The sequence below is a fragment of the Lepidothrix coronata genome, unplaced genomic scaffold (genome assembly GCF_001604755.1).
Source record: "Lepidothrix coronata isolate B3197 unplaced genomic scaffold, Lepidothrix_coronata-1.0 Scaffold7, whole genome shotgun sequence".
NCBI lineage: Eukaryota > Metazoa > Chordata > Aves > Passeriformes > Pipridae > Lepidothrix > Lepidothrix coronata.
This window is the reverse complement of record NW_016690187.1, coordinates 2933169-2952985: the sequence shown is the minus strand read 5'-3', so window position 1 is coordinate 2952985 and position 19817 is coordinate 2933169. Positions and strand designations below refer to the sequence as shown.

General features: G+C 36.3%; 1 protein-coding gene across 12 annotated transcripts in view; it reads left to right on the top strand.

The window, feature by feature from the left end:
* The window catches only part of FAM126B (family with sequence similarity 126 member B), a 54042-nt gene that overhangs the window by 3462 nt on the left and 30763 nt on the right, over positions 1-19817 (top strand). For 6 of the 12 annotated variants that reach the window (XM_017837276.1, XM_017837247.1, XM_017837241.1 and 3 more), the window contains 2 exons: positions 17565-17667; positions 19592-19670. In XM_017837276.1, the coding sequence (XP_017692765.1) occupies positions 19620-19670 (51 nt within the window). In that variant the 5' untranslated portion in view covers positions 17565-17667; positions 19592-19619. The other 6 variants (XM_017837301.1, XM_017837251.1, XM_017837268.1 and 3 more) reach the window with 5 other exon arrangements.

The window sequence follows — 19817 nt, the reverse complement described above, 5'->3', positions numbered from 1 at the left end:
TCAGTTTAATGTATATACTTAATTTATAAAAAATTCCGAGCCCATGTATGGTTTTTGCAGCTCCCATGTTTTCTGTCAATGAGCACTACACTTCATGTCTTGTGTGAATAAGTCATTCCTCTGTTCTCTTTGCAACCTGTTACCTGAGAACTTCAGGTGATACTCCCCGTTTTCTTTCTGAGGAGGGGCAGAACTGTTTGCCTCTTTCCCAGGCAGTGTGATCCGAGTTGAGAATCTTTAAAGATCAGGGTAATGTGTTCGCTCAAAGACTTGTCTGGGCAGGAAAATAATTTTAGATTCCATTACTTTTCTTTATGCTTGTTCTCTTATATTAAGATACTAACTAACATCAGGAATTGAGGCTGGAGACTTCCCCAGCTCACTCTTGGTGAAGGACATCTGTGCCATAGTAATGATCACTCAAGTCCTGTGACTATTTTCAGGGAAAATTGATCTGAGCAGAGACAGTCACAAATAGTACAGTTTGATTTGCTCATTCAGTCAGTTATTTTCATTTCCAAGTAGAATAATTGTGACAAGTAATTCTTGACTTATTTAATGCTGTTTTCTACAGTTTTTTTTGAGAGTAAGAAAGTATTTTGATGTTATGTTTGCTGTTTTATCTACGGCTGGTTATACATGCTGGTTGAATTTTTCTCTCTCACCACTTTTCCTTGGATAATTCATGCTTCTAATAACAAGACAAATATTTTTCAACTTTAGTCTCAGGGCAGATGTATGGAATGACTCAATGTGTCTCCATTTTTGTATAGAATTCTGACTTTAGTTTCTAAGCTTTAAATATAAGGTTAAGAGGTAGAGGGGCACTTCTGATGAAATAAAAATAGTTATCTAGTAAAACCTCACTGTAAAACAAAAATCTGTATTGCCAGTAGTGCCACAAGAAGAGAACATATAAACCACGATCAGGGACTGGCTGAAATAGTGTGTGGTTTGCAAACTGTTTCAATATGTGCTGCAGGTTATTAATAATAGCAGAAGTTTTGTATTGTAAAATTTGTAAAATTCCCGTGTGGCCATTAATCATTCTTCTGTTAGAGTTACATTTTTCTATCAAAATTATTCATTTGGGTGCAGGATTTTTATATTCTGCTTTCCTTAGAGCCAAAGAAGATAGAAATGGTGTGCTACAGATGTTTGTGTGACATTTATGTTCATGTGTATATTTTAAGAATAATAAATTAAATGGGCAGGGAACACATTTGCCTAACAAACCATGTAGCTACTTTTAAACTAATCTGCGTCTTTAATTTACTGCCACTGTAAAATAATTTGTATCTCATGTACCCTGGTGAAAGGTTAGGCTGAACTCCATAACAGTGTTACTCTGTCACTTGCAGAAACCTTTTTTCTCTGAAATCCTTTGTTTCTCATGTTATGGATTCTATTTGAAAATGTTCTTGGGAATAAAAATCACTTATGGTTATCTACTTCAGTAGATGTTTTATTATTAATCTATTCAGATGATTTGTAAAAGACAGAACTATCATTGGCAAGTCACTTTTTTTGGCTTTCTGTTCTGCAGGCAGTCCAGCTTGCCTCTGCTGCCCACTGCCTACGTCAGACCTGCTGCCTTGACCTCTTGGTGTGATTCTGTAGAGGAATTTAGATTTTATGGATCAAATTTATTAACTTTACCTGAAAACAGACAGCCAGAGACATCTGTAAGGAGATCCCGCTACGGTAGTGAAATAAAATGTCTGGTTATAACTACTGAAAAGTGGTAAACTATTTATTTATTTGTCTCTTGGTACTGAATATCCCTGCTTGGAAAATGCCAAGTCCCTGGCTGTGTAATACTGTTCAGCACAGGACCTGATGGAGATGGTTGCTGCAGTTCAAACCTATTGAAACACTCTTCCAGGAATTCCCTCTTTCTGCATATTCTGTGTGGGCTTTTCCTATAGGACAAAGTCTCTAATGACATGTCACTGCAGGTTGTATTGTTCGACTAACACTGAATTTTGCAGTCCAAAAACGCAAAGGCTGTGTTCCTGTGTGTAATCTTACTATGTTTTTATTTTACTGACTGTGATCTTCTTCAGCAAGCTAGACTGGTTAGATGTCCTTTAGTGGTGTCTGCATTGTGTGTGGTTCACGAGTTCTTTAAATAGTTACACATTGCTGTTCCTCTGAATTCTATTTAAGTGAAATGTATGACATGGACATTTGTGCAGGCTGCATGACTGTACTTTGCTGATTCATACAGGGCACTAGTGATACTTCTGGAATCTTTTTCTGTTTCTGTTCCCTATATTTAGTAATTTATGATCTTTAAATTGTAATTGTGTTTAGGGTCTTCCTCCTCATTTCTGCCCTGCCTTGACCCATCTGTGGGCTGGGGGAATTTTTCTACATCTATCTGGAAAGACAGTGAGAAAGCTTAAAAGAACAATCTTATTTTTCATGGCCATTCAGCTGAGAAGATATTGGATTGAAAGATAATGAGGTGAAATATGTATAAAATTTGCTTCGTTTTTTTTTTTCCTTCCTGTCTTAATTTATTTTATTTTTATTCAGACAGGTTGCTTATTTCTAAGAGTTCTGGTGTCCTCTTCTTATTTTCTTTTTTGTCTTTTCTGTCTCCATTAGGTTTGAAGATATCTTGAGCTTTAGCAGAGGCTGGAGAGCAGCCTCTAATCATGCCTGCCTCTGTTCTGATTTGGATTAGGGCCACAAGGTAGAAAACTTGATTTAGAAAAGAAGTTCACAGTAGTTACTCAAGTAACTTTTCTAAATATCCTAAGCACAAGATCTTGGAGACACATGGGTGTAAGTGTACTAGATTTTGTTTTAGATATAGCTCAAGTTAGCTTCTCTCTGTAAATTTGAATATTATATTTCCTTCATGTGAAAACAAATTAACTAGAATTTTAATTTTTTTTCAAAACATGATCTTTGTGAAGATCTGGTATCTTATGACCAGTGTGCCCCATGTGTAAGCTACACTGGTAATTCCACCATCCACTGTGTGGTAGCAATATTGTGATGGCTGAACATAGGAAGCAGCAATGAGGCATTTTTATGAAACTGGGAGCCTTTTATATAAACTTAGTTATAGAGAGGGTGGAGTGAGCAATTTATCAAGCGTTCTGGTACATGCCATCAGAGTAGGGCAAAGAACAAAAATCTAAATGTTCAACTTTGAGTTTTGATATCTCTTTATTACACTAGGTTAGAGGTATGCTTTTTTGATAAAAATACTTGATGCTTCTGCATATCACTGTTGTCCCTCATGCTTTATGGTTGGGAATATGCATGCAGTTAAAAGTGGTCATTGAAAAAAGCTCTCTACTTAGAGTGGTTGTTGTACTGGTCTTTAGTATCTGCATGTAACAATAGATGATGGCAGAGATCACTTGATAAGTTGGATACCTGCTATCAAAATTTTGCAGATGAAAACTCTTCATGCTTTTGGCACAGTTGAAGTAAGTGCTAAGATTTAGATTTATTTCTGCCAAATTAAGGTTAGAGTTTGAGTTTCCAGACTTCTGTTGTAACCACGTTGGTTTGTTAGAATATATGAAACAAAACTTTAGTGTGTGTTTGTAGTTAGAACCCGGTCTCGATAGTACAGGTCTTTCTTTGTGCAATGGCGACAGTGTAAAAGGGAGTGTTAATGTATTTTCAAACTCTTCATGTATTAATAACAGCAGTGGGACAGACAGATGATGGGTTAAAGTCCATTTACTGTAGTGAACTTACAGAAGAAGTGATTGAGGAGTTTAAATGATAGTAATGTGCCCTTTTACCCAGAAATGTAAGGCATGCTGAGGAAGGATTTATCCCAGCAAAAGCTCATATTTCTTTATGTGTAACAGTGGAGAACTTTCCATTGCCTTTTTTCTTTTAAAGATGTTTGGTTGAGCCGAAACAACATAGAGATGTGAGCTAAATATGGACACAGTGGAGGGTGAGCGGGGTTTAGATGTGGAGTGGAAAAATGACCAGAACCTTGTGCACGTAGATTTATTTTTTTTTTGAACTGCTTGTTTCTTGTTCTAAGCATAGAACAGGCCTTAGACAAAACTGCTGAGCTTCCAAAGCTGCTTCTAGATTGTTAATTATGTATATTCATTCTGTTTGATAATTATGTAATTGACAAACCGCAATACCCAACGGTCTCCAATGTTGCATCTGTGCAGTAGTTTCAAGTAGTAACATCCTTAAGTTTCTGGACGTTATATAAACCATATTTGTGGCAACTGTTTGGGAAGAGAGATGCTGATCTTGTCACACTTCATGGGAGCCGTTCTGATAGCTTTCTTCATTTTAGTGAACTGCAGCAGCTTGCAGTGCAAATCTTGCCATGTCAGAGGGGAAAGAGTTTCATGAAAATCTCTGAAATGGTTAAGTGATACCTATGGAAATACAAATAGAGGTGGGAATCCTGGGCTGGAGGCTCAGTTGAATGAAAGTAGAGAAGAAATACTTAAAATACTGAATGAATTTAAGCTAAGCACTCATAAAATGTATTTCTGTGCTGTTTATTTTCATACACATCCTGTGACAGCAACCCTTCCTTTAAATCATAGGTGTCACCTGCATTTCATGATTTTCCAGTGAGCAGGATGGCTAGTAGCAGGCTACTGCCTTTTCTGTTTGCTTAGATCTGTGCATCTGCCAAGACTGGTTTCACATGCTGTGACTCTTCAACTTTGCCTTCACCTTTGCCTTTGCCTGTAAACACCACGAGTTTGGGAAGCCTCTGTGTATCTGTGGAATAAGAATTTCCTTTTTGTTTGTTTGGGGGTAAAGGAGAGAACAAGATTTTCTTTCTTCTCACTGTAATTAGTGTTAGAACTTGAGACAATAAATAAAAATTTTAAAACAGCTTAGGCATGGCTTACTGTCCATGAGTCTGCAAAGGACCAATTGCAGAAGTAACTGAGGTGCCCTTTTGCTTGTGCAGGTGTTGAGTGGACTTGGACTGTGCATTGTAGTCCTTTAAGATGTATAGTAGTCCTAGTGATGATAACTGCTGCCTGCAGAGAACGTGTACTGTTTCTGCATTAGTGATGAAAATACTTAGGGAAATGAAACTTCATTGGAGAGTTACCGTCTCCTCAGCTACAGAAAAATGGTTTTGATGCATCTGGGTGTTTAAATCATTCAAATGGCAGCTGTTCCAGGAATCATGGTGTTAAATCTTTGAGGGAATACAAGCTTTGCATTTTTCCTCTCTATAGGTGAAATCCTTTCAGTTAGCTACAGGCCTACTATGGTTTTTTGCAGTAAATGTATAAAGTTTGCATGGCACAACTAAAACTGCTGCACTGATTTCCCATTTTTAATTTAAATTAAAATGTTTGCATTTTAGTTTTTAACTTGCCAAGTTAGCCCAAGATTAAACTCTGGAATTTTTAGGAAGATGGTTGAAGATGCTCTGCTAAATGCCCTAATAATGTTTATACATTAACTTTGTTGGTAATTTTTTTCTAGCTACTTGAATGTTTAAATTGAGTAAAACTCATGATGCTAAGGCAGAAAAATAACTGTGCAACAGTGGGATTTCACATTTGTTGTGCACAAAGTCCTAATCAAGTTAAGGGCTGTGGATGGATTCCAGACTGACTTAGGGGTCAGTGGCCAATACTAATTGGCGTTAATGCTGCTGAAATTGTGTAATCAAGTATTGTGCTCATTGTCACAGGGTGCTTTGTGCCCCACCCCCCCCCTCCCTGTTTGGCAACTTATAATTAACTAAATGTTCAAAGGTGGGTTTTTTATTTCCTTTGTGGCCTTTTTCTCAGACTTGCAGATTCTGGTTTGTGCTAAAGACAGAAAATTAGGCTCGATGTAGAAAGTAGAGGGAGGTTCAAGGAAATTTAAGTGCAGTGTCTCTGGATGTTAATTGCATCTAATAAATGCAGAAAGCTTAAAAAAGATCTGTTGGTCAGTGGGGGAGTGGAAATATTATGGCTTTGCTTTTTTTTCTTTTCTTTCTAACTGCTAGGAAAGCGCTGCTTCAGCACTGCTCCTCGTTAATTTACTGAAACATTTTGTAGGAACGTTATCACATATGGCTGGTGGAGATGTGTGTGGGTGTGATGGTCCATTGCTCTTCTCTGCTGATGATACTCCCATGATTGTAACTTACTGTATTTGATGGCTTATTTTGACAATAAATTTTTGGTCTTGTGAGAGAGAGGAGGGAACAAATCTTAAATGGACATTATCATGCTAATTAGGAAACCTTAATCACCATGTAAAGAGTTGTCAGCTCTATCAAGTTTTGATGTATTTCAAATTAATATTCCAGTGGGTAGCTTTTGATAGACAAAATATCTTTGCTGCACGTACTGGCTTTATGCAGAATTCTCGCAGTAGTTATTTTATTGCTATTTCTGTGAACTGCCGGGGCATTCTGCTTTAGTAATGTGTGTAGGCTTGGAATAGATTGTGCTGATTATCTCTTTGTCTCTGTGAATGCAGACTTTAGAGCTTCTAAAGTGTGTAATGTTGCTATAAGTAAATTCTGCATGTTTATGCATATGCGTCTCATCTGTGGGAAATGAAAAGGGTTTTTTATTAGGATTTCCTTTTTTATTGCAGGGGAATGTTTGAAGTTACCATCATCTTGGTTTTTATCATTCAAATGTAGCAGATAGAACTGATTAGGGAACAAAATTGTTAAAATACAGTTATGAAAGTCTTTTCGAAGTGCCAGTTGGATAGTTGGCAGAGAAGGCAAAAAGCATGAGGATTTCCCCCCCAAGTATGAAACTCTCAGTGCTCACTGATAAGAAAGAATTATGGTGTAATCATCTTAACTTGCAAATCTGCACATAATTGCAATCACCAGGGTGTTAGGTCTGGGTTTGTATTTTGTTCAGAGCAGTTTTTTCATGTGCTGAAGAAGTCATGTGGACTGTGTGCCTCGGTTTTGGTTTGTTATTTTTTTTGTTGTTGTTTTGTTTTCCTGGTGGTGTGGGTTTTTGTTTGGGTTTTGTTTTGGTTTATACCTGATCAGCCCTGCATTTTGACCAGGTCCACTGGTCAGGTTTTCTCTACAGGTCCACTGTGCATGCCAATAACCTCAGTATTTCTAAACCTTCTGTCTAAGTTGCCTTTGAAAGACTGTGTGTGTTTTGAGGGGCATGCTGTATGAAGGCTGTTAGATGAGTATATTACTTACACCAAAAACATATAATTTAGCAATTTCAAATGACTGGTGCTTGAACCTTGGTAAATGCTGCTGATCCCTATCAGCACAATTGTATAGGGAAACAGAACAGGCTGTTTAATTAAACTCAGGCTTTGATTAAAATTTTTTGATAATATGTTTGAAGAGAATGGACTGAATTTGCTTTATGCCAGTGTAACTAATTAAAAAAGGTAAATGTGACATAGATGGGCAGTGCAACTTACCTGTAAAAGAATAAAGAAACTCTTTAGTATAGTTCTTGTGGATGTATTTTTATTTCAAGTAGATATAATACTCAGGATTTGCTGAAGAAAATTAATGTTGCAAAAAGCATAGTATAACTCTTTGACATGTTTGCTTATAAGGCCATCTCTGCTCTTTTTCCACGGATAAATTTACTGAGGAGACTTGAGGAAAGGAGAAACACTGTTCTACCAACTGCTTTCGAAGTTGTTTTTTTTTTTTTTAGCAGGAAAACTATTCAGTATCAGAAAGAAAACCCCAGAGTATCTCTGTCCATGGATGAGGTTATGTAAAAATGGCTGAAGATTAGAACATTGAGTCCTCAGTGAGGGCTTTTTTGAGTGCAAGAAAATACATTTTAAAACTTAGATCATGGTAAAATTGACCATCAATAAATAAATTCCATTCCTCTCTCCACACCAAACAAACTTAAGGAAGCATAGCCATGAAGCTGCATGGATTTTCAGTGATGCCTGTTACATCCATAAGTTTTCATGATCTTGAAAGACTCACATTTTCTGCATATACATTAGGGCAGTATTTGACAAAAAACTTTAAATTTTTAAAATATTATTTTAAAAATATATGAAAAAGTAATGATTTTACACTAAAATATTAATTAGTCCTTCCTTACTACTGATCAGTCTGTATTCTTTTCTAATATTGGTTTAATAGGAGATGAGTAACAGTTGTGTAAACAATATGCTTTGTGTTTAACTATTCAGCAGTGAAGATTAATTATTAAACTCACACATAGACAAAGGAGGTAACTGGTGTAGTTGTTGCACTAATTTACATTTACTAATGTTTTACTTCTCATGCAGTTATTTCACAGAGGTGTAGCATATGCTTCCAGGTAATGGGCCACAGAATGCCCATTATGGTAAGCTGAGTTTCAGAGTTTCATGAGAGCTTCTAGTAAGGTGATAAAAAAGGGTTTTATTTTCTTTAGAGGCACTGTTTCTTTGACTGTTTTCTGTGCAGGAGAGTCCAACAAAGGCCATGTAATTTCTTGCTCTGGAGGAATTCTAGTGAAGTTAGTAGGGTTGGTCATAAGCATCAATATTTATGGCACAATTACCTTAATCAGTTGGGTCGACTGTGTGGATTGTTGATGTTCACATAGCTCTTAATGGATTGTGTTATGCAGAATTAAGAGAGTCAGGACCATGCTTTATTTCTTATGTCTAGAAATTCTCACTTGTACAGTCTGTCTAATCCCAATAAAAAAATTAACAGTGTTTTTCCTCTCATTTTGTGAGATTGGTCTTTGCAGTTCTTAAAAGGCCTTTCTAACTTCCAGAAAACTAGTGTGAGACTGAAAATGACTGACACAGAAACAGTGCTATGATGATGACATGGAAGAAGACAAATGGTTTCCTGTGAAGTGACAGCTGGGGGTAGTAAAGGCAGCTACTGCTCTGAGCACTTCTAGCTGCGAAAGCTGAAGCAGATCTCAGATTTCAGGATTCTTGATGCTACTCTGCTTTACCTGTAATAGCAAACAGGTTCTATGTGGCTTAAGTCTGTCTTGTATGTGTGTAGGGTTCAACTTCCTCATATATTCTGTTAGGTCAAGCGGAAGAGATCTGTGCTGTTCTGGAATTGTTCATCTTGATGAGCAGTGGTGTGATCTGTGATGTTTCATGCCACTATATTTGTTGTTCAGTTTGCTTTTTAAAGTCTGGGAACTTGTATTGGAAAAGTAAGACCAGAATATCAGTCAGAATTAATTTTATCCTTGCAAACCATGCATCTTAAATGTGACTGATGCATCTGAGTCACACATGAAATTGATGGCATCATGTAATAAAACAATATATCTTAATATTGACAGACCTTTATTTTAACTCTGGCATTTCAAAAGTTTATTTTGGAACTTAGTATTCTTACTGTATAATTTAAAAAAAAGTCAGCAAGATGATATAGTTTTAGCTATAATTGAAGTAAATTCAGATAAATTTGAAGATTCCACTCATCTAAGAATTTGTGGATGTGTAAATAAGTGTATGGATGGGGGGAAAATTTGTCACCTCCACTTCATCTATTTACACTCTACTTCCTGGAGCTGGAGACTTTACCATCTGGAAACTGGAAAGGTTAGAATAAGGGTTTTCATTACTTTCAGAAGAGGATCCTTTAGGTTAGATCTCTTTGAGAATATTTAGAGTAGGAGAAAGGCGGTTAGGTAGATTAATTAATGAATATGTAACCTAAATTCCATTTTGTGTGAACTATAGTTGGTACTGGATACTGCAGCGAGAAATATATACTGATATTGGAATTTATATATTGGTCTGGAATTGACAGAGGACTTCAATTCTGTTATGGCTATTTTCATAATATAAGAGGCATTTATTTTTGTCAAGTGACGGTTTTGCAGTTCAGGAATGGGAAGCTGCTTAGAATCTGCAGTTCATATATCTAGAGCTGTTTCTGCATTACTTTTTTTCCTTTCCAGGCAACACAGTGATCTTGGTGTAATGTCTGCAACCCTATTCCAAAGCTTGTGTTGAGGGGTTTTTGTGGTGTTGTTTTTTGTTGATTTTTTTTGTTTGGTTTTGAATTTTGTTTTTGTTTTTTTCCCCCCCAGAAATTCTGTTTCAAGGTTTCTCTTTATCCTGTGCCTATTCATTTCTAGAACTTAGCACTGAGTGTCTCTGAAATGTGGCTTTGCAAGTGTTAGTTTGCAGTTAGGATTGTTTGGGGTTTTTTAGGCTCCTTTTTTTTCCTATGCGTTTCGTAGCTTTACTTAAGTCTTTCTAGATTTAATTTACTTCTTGAACCAAAAGGGTGAACCAAGAAGGTGTTTAGGAGAGGTAGGGTTACACGGAAAGTAATTTGCATGGAAATGTTTTTGTAAGTAAAGAAGTTCATACAGACAAACTAGCGTAAGAAGAGTAATTGTGTATGAACTGATGCAAAGGGAGGACAAGCCTGTACTGTTTAGTGTAGGATGGGTTATCACCAGGATCCTGACAAGAGAATGTTTTAGGTTTAGTGTAGGATGACTACGTGAAGTTGTTTCTAAGGAAACTGGCGCTGAGAGAATAAGGTAACATTTCTGTGGCTAACCTACATGTGTGTGTATATATATTTTTAACTGCGTCAGGTCTTTATAATAGAATAATTAATGTGTTTTGCACTATTTAAGGCAGCAGGATAATGTCTTCATTATTATTGTTTTTCAAATCCTGTAAGTGATGTAGAGGAGTATTTTCTTCATATACAGAAGATGAGTTTCTCCTTCTACACTCTTGATCGTCTTAACTCCTTTCTTTTCTGCTTTATTCGTTGTATGAACTCCTAGGAGAAGGATTTAGCTACAAGTGTACAATTGTGTTTTATTCAGGCTCTGTTTATTTGCCTCTATGAGGCAAATGGGACTTAAATTTTTCTCTATAGAGTCACCTGACTTCCATAACTTTCTACAACTACTCTGCAATAGGATGAAAACACCAGCTTTTAAAAGAGCTTTAAAAACTGTTACACAGTGTCTATTTTCAGTGTTGTATTTTCATTCACTGCCCTGTTTGTTTGTCTTCAGCAATTGTGTATCTGTGAAGCACAGTTTCCCTGTAGTAATGGTAGAAAGATAGAAGGCTGGCAGCTGAGCTTTCTGATGCTTGAAAAGGAACAGAAGATAATTTAGACCTTAAAATTACTCAGAGGCGGCTGTTTGGAACAGATGGACTGTACCTTTTCTTTACCATGTGTTTGGCAGCAGCTGAAATTCTTGTGACCTTTTTGATAAGAAAAGGATCTTATTGTGCAAGTATGGTACCATGAAAGTTTGCAGGACTATTGCCAATCATCTTTGACTTCATTGTGGTAAGGCTTTTTCCCATTGTTTTCATGTAACTAACTTTGTTACTGGTACCAAAAAAGAAGGCTTTTTAGCCTGGTTGTTACTCATGAGTCAGAGTGGCCATGGAAGAAATGTCTTATCCAAGTTGTTTTGCACGACTTGAATGACTAAGGCTTGTCTAATAAGGCTGGCAACCTAAATCCCATACACACAGTATGTCAGCATTGGTATTTTAAAGTTGGAATGCTTTAAAGTCTGTCTGCTTAAGCTTACAATTACATTACCAATGGAGTTGGAAGAGGGCTCTCTTTCTATTAAAAAGAAGACTTGAGGTGATGATTTAAATTTGTATCTGTCCAGAAAATGTTTTGTTCCTTTCAGTTTTGTATCTGGTAGAAGTTTCTGTTTCTCTGCACTGTGGAGCTGTATGGCCAAGAGAGTTCTAGCAGAATGCTTGTACCTGTTTCCAATGCCAAGTTGCAGTTGTAGCTCTGATTTGTTAAGGACAACAGTTTTTTAATTCATTGTTTTATGTCCTCACCAAAATGACAGCTTATATAATTCTCTGTTAAATAGGATTGTGGTAGAATAGGTAGTATATTTAGGTAAATGGGTAGATGAAAATCACAATGGTATTTAGAATATGTTTATTATAAGAAATTTATATTATGATACATGTACTCTTAAATAAGCACAAGAAGTAATCTACCAAAATTGAACATTCCCAAGGCTGCTTTTATTTTCTCTTGGGATCAAATTAGTCTAAGAGTCCGTGTGTGTCAGTGATTTCCCAGTGTGGAAATCAAGCCATACCATGTCTGTTTAATATAGCCTGGCACATAACTTGGGAGTAGCTGGCTGAAGCTGTACACACCTGTATACTGGGTGCTAAGGAAGGAGCTGCTCTGAAGAGAAGGTTCTTGTAAAGCATATCAATGAAGTGCTGGCTTACACCATGAAGTTTTCTTTATTCTTCTTGTTCTACACAAGTAGTAAGTAAGTAAAACAGATGTTACAGTGTTACCGCCCTCATATTTTATGATAACTAGTCTTACTCTTACAGTGTGAGATGCTGAACACTGTTAACAGTAACATTTCTACCTTATTCCATTTTAATGTTTTATTTTGTATTACTGTTACCAAAAAATCCTTTCTACCTCCTCAGCCACCTAATTCCACGTGCTTCTAACACAAGGAGTTCTTTTTTCTCTGAATTTTAAAAGTTATTCCCATATCCAGTTTAGAAGTTATTTTTCCTGATCTTTGGCATCAGCTACCTTTTAAGCATTTTTCTGCCTTATACATGGTTCTTTTTAATTTGTTTCCATCAAATGTAGGCCAGTATTTCAAATCAGAGCATATTACCAATTTTGTACAGTCCACTTTCATGTTTTCAGATTTACTTTAAATCACTTCAGTGTGATCAAACATCTTGATTTATTTTCTGACTGCTGATACATTCCTGAATAGCTGTTTTCCTTTCATCATCAAATGTATTACCTGGTCTTTTTCCATTTGGTCTTTTAAACCTCTGCATTCAGGAATAGCTCATCATGAAAGGTTCAAACTGTTCTTTTGTTACCTGCATTTATCAGCACGTTTGCCCGGTTTTTCTTTTCCAGAGTTCACCAGTCTTATTAAGGTGGGTGTGTGGCAGGGAAGTACATTTCCTGTGTAGTTCTGACCACCTTATCTTATGTTGTGTATAATCTATTCTGTTTCCTGAAGTGTTAATTGTATTTAACGGAGGTGCTCTTGTTGCAGAGCTATGAACTTTCTGGATCAAAGAAATTGGATGTATGTTTAGTTCAGAGTAAGAGGATGCATTCTTGATGCTTTCCATGCTATTTTTTTACAGAAGTGGCATGGAAAAATCTTTTTCCAAATACACTTCTTTCGATGTTCAGTAATGAATTATATATATGAGAGGAGCTTATCTATAGCTTGGAAGAACAAGCCATATTGATAATTGGGTTTTCTATTCTTTTAGACCTCCTGTCAGCCCGTAATGTTCTTTTGCACAAGTGGCACTAAGAAGAGATCATGTAGCATGAAGCTTTGTTCTTTTTGCTGACACAGTTCAGGTTTTAATTGCAAAATATTCTTCTCATGGCCTTTGAGGTAAAAATAATGTAATATTTTTATTCACTGTGCAGCTGGGTCTAAAATCATTACATACATCATTCCATCTAGTATATAATGGTCAAAAAAATGGACTCATTCTTGAAGTGCATGTCCTGTTTATGTAATCTCTCTCATATATTTTTAAACCAGTATAAAATCCTGGCTTCTTTAAAGCAAACAAACAAGCAAAAACCCTGAATAAAATACAAACCAACAAAAAACCCCCAAACCCCTCTGCATACTTGAAAAGTCATATCTTCTTAAATGTCATCAATTATTAATACCTAATTGGTAACACTTTTTTACTTTTTAATTCTCACTGTAATAGTTGATTGCACAGCAACTGCTACTGGCTCAAATTATTTGGGTAATCATTCTGCAGTTGCAGATTGATCTTTATTAGTGGTTTAAATGCAGACTGGTAAATAATAATGTATTCAGTCAGTATGTCTTTATTCTAAATGTAAGTGAAAATTGACCTCGCTGACGAGAGCAGTTGATTAAACCCTTTCTTATGTCTTTTACAGTAGTCAAAAGTTCTTGGGCAGTTAGCTGACTTTTAAATGTCATTGTTTTGATAATATATTGCTGGAATAAGTTTTATTTCAGACTTTCATGTTTTCAAAGACAAAATATATAGACAAATATGTAGAGAATGGTAAATTCACCTCCGTGCACAGATTTAAAAGACATGTAGATGTGATACTCAAGAACGTGGTTTATTGGTGGAGCCCCTTTAAACCTTAACATTGAATGACTGCATTCCTAACTATAACTTTTCTATTCCATGCTTTATTGTGAATTCCAACTTGCATGTTTGCTGAGTATTTAAGAAATCTTAATCAGGCCATATGTAAAAAAATTTAGTATATTTAATTATTACTGTTATTAATAGCTATTATGGTTCCTACATATTAAAAGAACCTTTGAACCATAGTAGAAAAAAAAACTTTAGTCTTTTTAAAATAAACATGAGAAATCTCTTATTCCCTGTATTTTTTTTGCTTTGGGAGGGATGTGAGCACTCTGGAAATGAAATTCAATGCTCTTAGTTCAGGCCACTTCAACTTTGGATAAGTATGCACAGGACTTAATGTAGTTGAACCAGTTTATTTGAGAGACACACCCACACAGTGTTTGATATATTTACTTCCCCCCCACGCAAAGGTGCGGCAAACCAGGGAGCAAATGTAAGCACGAGGTGTGCTTTACAGATGTGAAATCCTGGAGTGCAGTCTGGGTGTCAGGCTGGGACAGTCCCACGAGCTGTTGAGCCTCCCCAGATGTGTGGGAGTGCGTGTGGTGCAGCCCGGCCAGCGCGGTGCCGGATGGGGCAGCGCTCCCCACTCCGGTGCTGAGGTGCTCACTGTGCTTTGGCACAGTGTTCGTGTAAGGAGTCAGTGCAGAGTTACTGTACTGGGAGTTCATTAGCTGACTGCCTTGCCTGTCTGTACAAGTCCTTAAAAATGTTTTTAATATCCAGGCAGATAATTGGAAAGGGAGAGATGATTTGTCCTAAAACTGAACTAGCACAGTGACCGTGGCCAAAATAGATGTGGACTACTTCTGTATTCATATAGCAGTTGTGGTTCTGAAGCTGACTTAACACTGGAAGAAATTCCCAAACAGGGCTTGCTTGAAGATCAATGCAGGGCAAAAACACTGGGAGAGAAGTATGTGTCACACTGGAGGGGAAGGTTGACTTCTTTTCCTTGGTAGCTACCCACTAGATGGGTTTAACTGTAACTGCATCCAGCTTTTGACACCAGCACAGGTTCAGTTTTTGACTTTGCAGAAGCTGACTTGTTTGGCAAACAGCTGACTTTCTCTAAGGCTCAATAGACTCCTATAAGAAGAGTTAATTTCTTAGGTAGATTAGGTGTTATGCCATTATGATACTAACATTTTGACTCAACATAGTAGGCACAGTGGAATCTCTACAGTGTTTTCAGTAAGGCATTTGAGTTAGTCTTGCCACTCTCAGTGGTTTTGTAATTTCTTTAGATGTGCTAGGCTAAATCCTGACTCAGGAGAATTGCTGTCTTCAATAAATTTATTTCACTTATTTGTAGCATTCTTCTCTTATTCCAAGCTACTGTGTTTTTACTGGCATGATGCATGTGGTTTTTGATAGCCTTAGGCATTCCCTTGTTTCTGCTACAGTTAGCTTAGTCCTTGCAGTCTTGCTCTGGATTTTAGTGCTATAGGGCAAAGAACATTTGTTGTTACTTAAAATATACAGTAGTATGTGGTGCTCAGTGTAGCTTTATCAGATACATGTTTTGTTTTCCTGTTGGAACTGTGCTATGGTTTCGTGCTTACACTCCAGTGAACTTACTGCTGTGAAGCATGATTTGTGCTTTGACAAGGGTTTTTGTTGTTGTTGCTATATTTGGTTTTTTTCTTAGTTTGCTTTTAAGCATAATCTAAATTCCCCCTTGCAAGAGATCTCCAAGGAAATAGTCAACTACATACAGAGTCAGTGTAGTCTCTCAAGCTGATACAGTGCTGGGGGAGTGAAGCTATTTGCCTCCAGATTTTAACAGGATCTTCCAAGCTGAAGTAATCATTTGGGAGAGAGGGGAGTTTTTGGCCATGAGTTACAGCTGATGTTTGCCTCTGATTTAAGGACAGTTATTTTACTGTTTTCTATGTGTAAGACAATTTAAATCTCTACACCCCATTTGTGTTGTTATGTACAGAATTGTTTTTTAATTATCTTCTACTTAAATTACTTCTAGAAAACCTGCAGGTTTGATCTGTAAGCAAACTGACAAGTGGATGAAAAATTTTGAACTGTTGCAGCCTGAATCTCCAACCAGGTCTGTGCACATCTGCTTGTGCTCAGTCCTTTTTTGGGAGTGAAAACTGTAGAGAAATAGAAATTACCATGTCTGATTTGCTGGTATATAACAGTAATTCTTGCTTTAGGGCTAAAATAACAAAAGTTCCTATCCAGGAAAGAAACTATGTCTAACTTAATGCAGCTCTGGAAAGGCCTGTGTGGTGAACAGAATTTGTGTGTGGTTTTGACAGTAGGGATAGAAGGGTAGGTACCAGTGGCACTGCTTGAGCAGGGAGGTTGGACCAGAAGCCCCCACTGTGGTCCCTTCCAACCTGACACTTTCTGCAATTCTGTGAAGTGAATTAGCAAGTGTAATAATTCAGAGCTAGTTGGGAACCCATAACATTTCTAGAGAGCAGTGTGTATCAGATACTGTTTCTAGCGTGTTGTACAACTTGGGAAGCTTCCTGAAGTCTTGAATCAACTCTTACAGACCTAATTTTCTGTCTTGAAGATGTGTGCCTGATAATTACAATAACATATACTTATCTTTCAGGTCTCCTGTGCATGTTTAAAAATCTGTATGTAATCAGCTACAGTGTGCCTATAGGGTAGAAATTTGTTAGTTTTTTTTCAACATTCACAGCCTAACCACAAAAGGATGGTACCTCCTGCTACCCTGTTTCTAAATAGCAGTGGTGGGTGGTGGTGGAAGAGGACATTTTAGTAACTGAGTATTTTGGAAAGTAATTAATTGAATAAGCAGTATGGAATGGAATACACTCCTTGTTTGTATACTTCAGTTTCCTATTAGAGGTCTCCAGATACTGAAGTTCCCTGATTTCCTAGAGTTGGCTCATGTGCATTGTTTACCTCACGCTCAGTATGAAGGGATCCTACAGTAAAAGGTGAACTTCAGTGTAATATGTAATTTTTGCAATTACATTGAAATTTTAGTTCTGTAAGAAATATGTACTAAGGAAGTTACAGTAGGGAAGCCTTTTTAATATATTCTGTTTAGGTGGTATATGTTCTCCAAAATCATGGTATTGATTCAGTTCACATTTTATACAATTACTACTCTTTTATTTCATCTTACATTTTTCTTACACTGTTCTTTGTAAGAAATAGTGCTTCAGTTTTCCTTTCAAGTGTGCTTGTGGTACTCTGCACTAATACAGAAGGGTTTTCCACATAGGTGACAAAGCCTTCTTTTTGGATTAAGGCAATTCTTGCCTTCCTCCTGCTAAAACACTGAGCCTTTATTGTTTTTTTTTTAATGGCAAAGTGCTTTGTTACAGAAGGATTCGTGTATACTTTAGAGGATTTGATAAACTTCCATTTGTAAGGTCGAAAAATACTAACATTACTGTTTGCCTCACTTTACTATATTTTTCCTTATTTTGTGATCATTCTAGTTTCTTTTCGTCTTCCAGAAAACGGGGCAGTACTTGAAGGCTTGACAAATGCATCCCAAGTTGAAAAACTTCTGCATTCCTTCTCCTCTTCCTCCTTTAGAAAATTGACTTCATTAAAGAGGTAAAGTTGAATATTGCTTTTTTTTTTCTCTAGGCAAAGTGAACTAGAACTCAACTACCGTAGCATGCCCCACGATGTTTTACATTAACTTGTATCCAAGTCTCATTCTGTTTCCCTGTATCAGAAGAGATGTCTTCGGAAGCTTTGTTTGCAGAAATCTATTTAGTTGTGTTTGTTATTTTATAGAATTGTCAGTGCTTCTGCTGAAATAATTCACCCAAGTGTTACTTGATTTTAAACGAATGTAATTTCTGAATTTGTTGTATTTTGGGATATTTAAACATGCCTTAGAAATCTGAAGCAGTGCCACAGGAGTTTGTATTAATGACTTGCTGCCAAGGGCCATTGAAAAATGCTACAGGAACTTAAAAATTGTGTTGGGAAGCTCTATATCTTATTTCGCTTCATTTTCCATTTAACAAATACTGATCTGTTCTTAAATACAAGTCTTTTTTCAGAAACCAAAACAAGTACATTGTGAGAACAGGTGATTCCAGTCATGTAGTCTGGCTGTTAAAAGGTCATTTCTCATAGGACTTCCATGATGTAACTTATATGTCAAACTTGTCTTTCAGATGTGTTTTGAAAATTATTTAGGTTCAAACAAAAATTACTAGTGTAAAATGTGAATAATTCACTTCATGTTTACCTGCCTTTTTCTTATAAATTCTACAACAACTTCTGCAAATAGTAGCCTTTAATATATTCTTGACATTACTTGTATATAGTTAAAAATGGAAAAAAAAAAGGGCTTTGAAACTGATGGGTATTTGTAGGTTTAGAAAAAATGTGGTAAATTTTTATGACTGTCTGACAGCTTTGTTGTTGTATTAAATTCTTGTATAGCAATTATCAATTTCTTTTTTGAAAAAAAAAAAAGTGACCAAAGTATCTTTTAAAAATACAATGTCCCTTCACAGATTTTCTGTTTCTTGTTTCTTTTCAGCCGGCTGTTAACCTGCATGTCCTGTCAAAAATAAACTCTCGATGAAACTTTAATTAAGAATCACCGTCTTCATATGTCTAATATGGCTTTCGTATTTTATTATCTCCTCAATTTATCACTTTTCAGGTCACTATTCTTAGGTTTTAGTCTCTAATATTAGGTTACAGCTTCATTCACTTCTTCAGATTAAAATTTTTTGGGACCTTAATGACTTCCAGGTATTGACAACCTGCACTGAGATCACACACTGTTTAAACCTGTTTGAACATCAAGCAAAGGTGTCTAATAATGCTATGTGTTTTAGATAATTCCTGCTGTTGCTTTGAGAGTTAAATTTATGTGAATTCAGTAGTTGTTAGAATATGAGTGTTGTGTATAAAATGGAAAATAAATAACAGTTGTCCTTGCAAATTTTCTTTTTTGTTTGTCTCTGAGAATTCCAACATACTTTTACAAGAGCTAAATCTTGCCATTTGAATGAGAAGCCTCAAAATTCTTTAAGAACAAGGTTTAAGGAGTAAAGTTCTGCTATAAGAATTTTTTATAACTGGTTTGTTTTATGAAACTGCTTAACTTCAAGCTGTATCTAAAACTGTCATTACCAGTCTCATATGATTTGTTCCATGATGCTCTTTATTTTGTTTCACTTGTCTTTTCTTTGTACAATATTTGGTAAGGGAGCAAGAATGGGATGATATATGTCTTAAATAATGTACATTTTGGCCTGAAGCACCAAATCCTCCTTTTTTTCCTCCTTGCCGATTTATGCACAATACTTTTGACTAAAAGAAGAAAATAGTTTAATCATTGGTAGGTAATGGGACTGGTTGTCCAAAATGCAACTTTTCCTATTGTCTCGTATTATATAATTCTACTGGAAAGATCTTAACAGCTTTTCATTGGAGTAGGACTTTACAAAACTAAATTTTCCTGCCAGAACTCTGACTTAGCTTCTTTTTTTTCCTTTTTCTTCTAAAGGTAAGAGAGAAGCAAAAGAAGTAAGAAAATGCTGGGAACAGAACGAGGTGTCGTGGAAGAATGGCTGTCAGAATTCAAGGTGAACTGAGAAGATGAATGAGAGCTCAACCATTGGCTTAATGCCATAGAATGTAGTTGTGAGGGGTTTTTTAATATTCAGAATCAACATTTTAAATAACTATTACTTGGTCTTTCAGCTTCTTATAATGCATAAAGCACAAAAAGG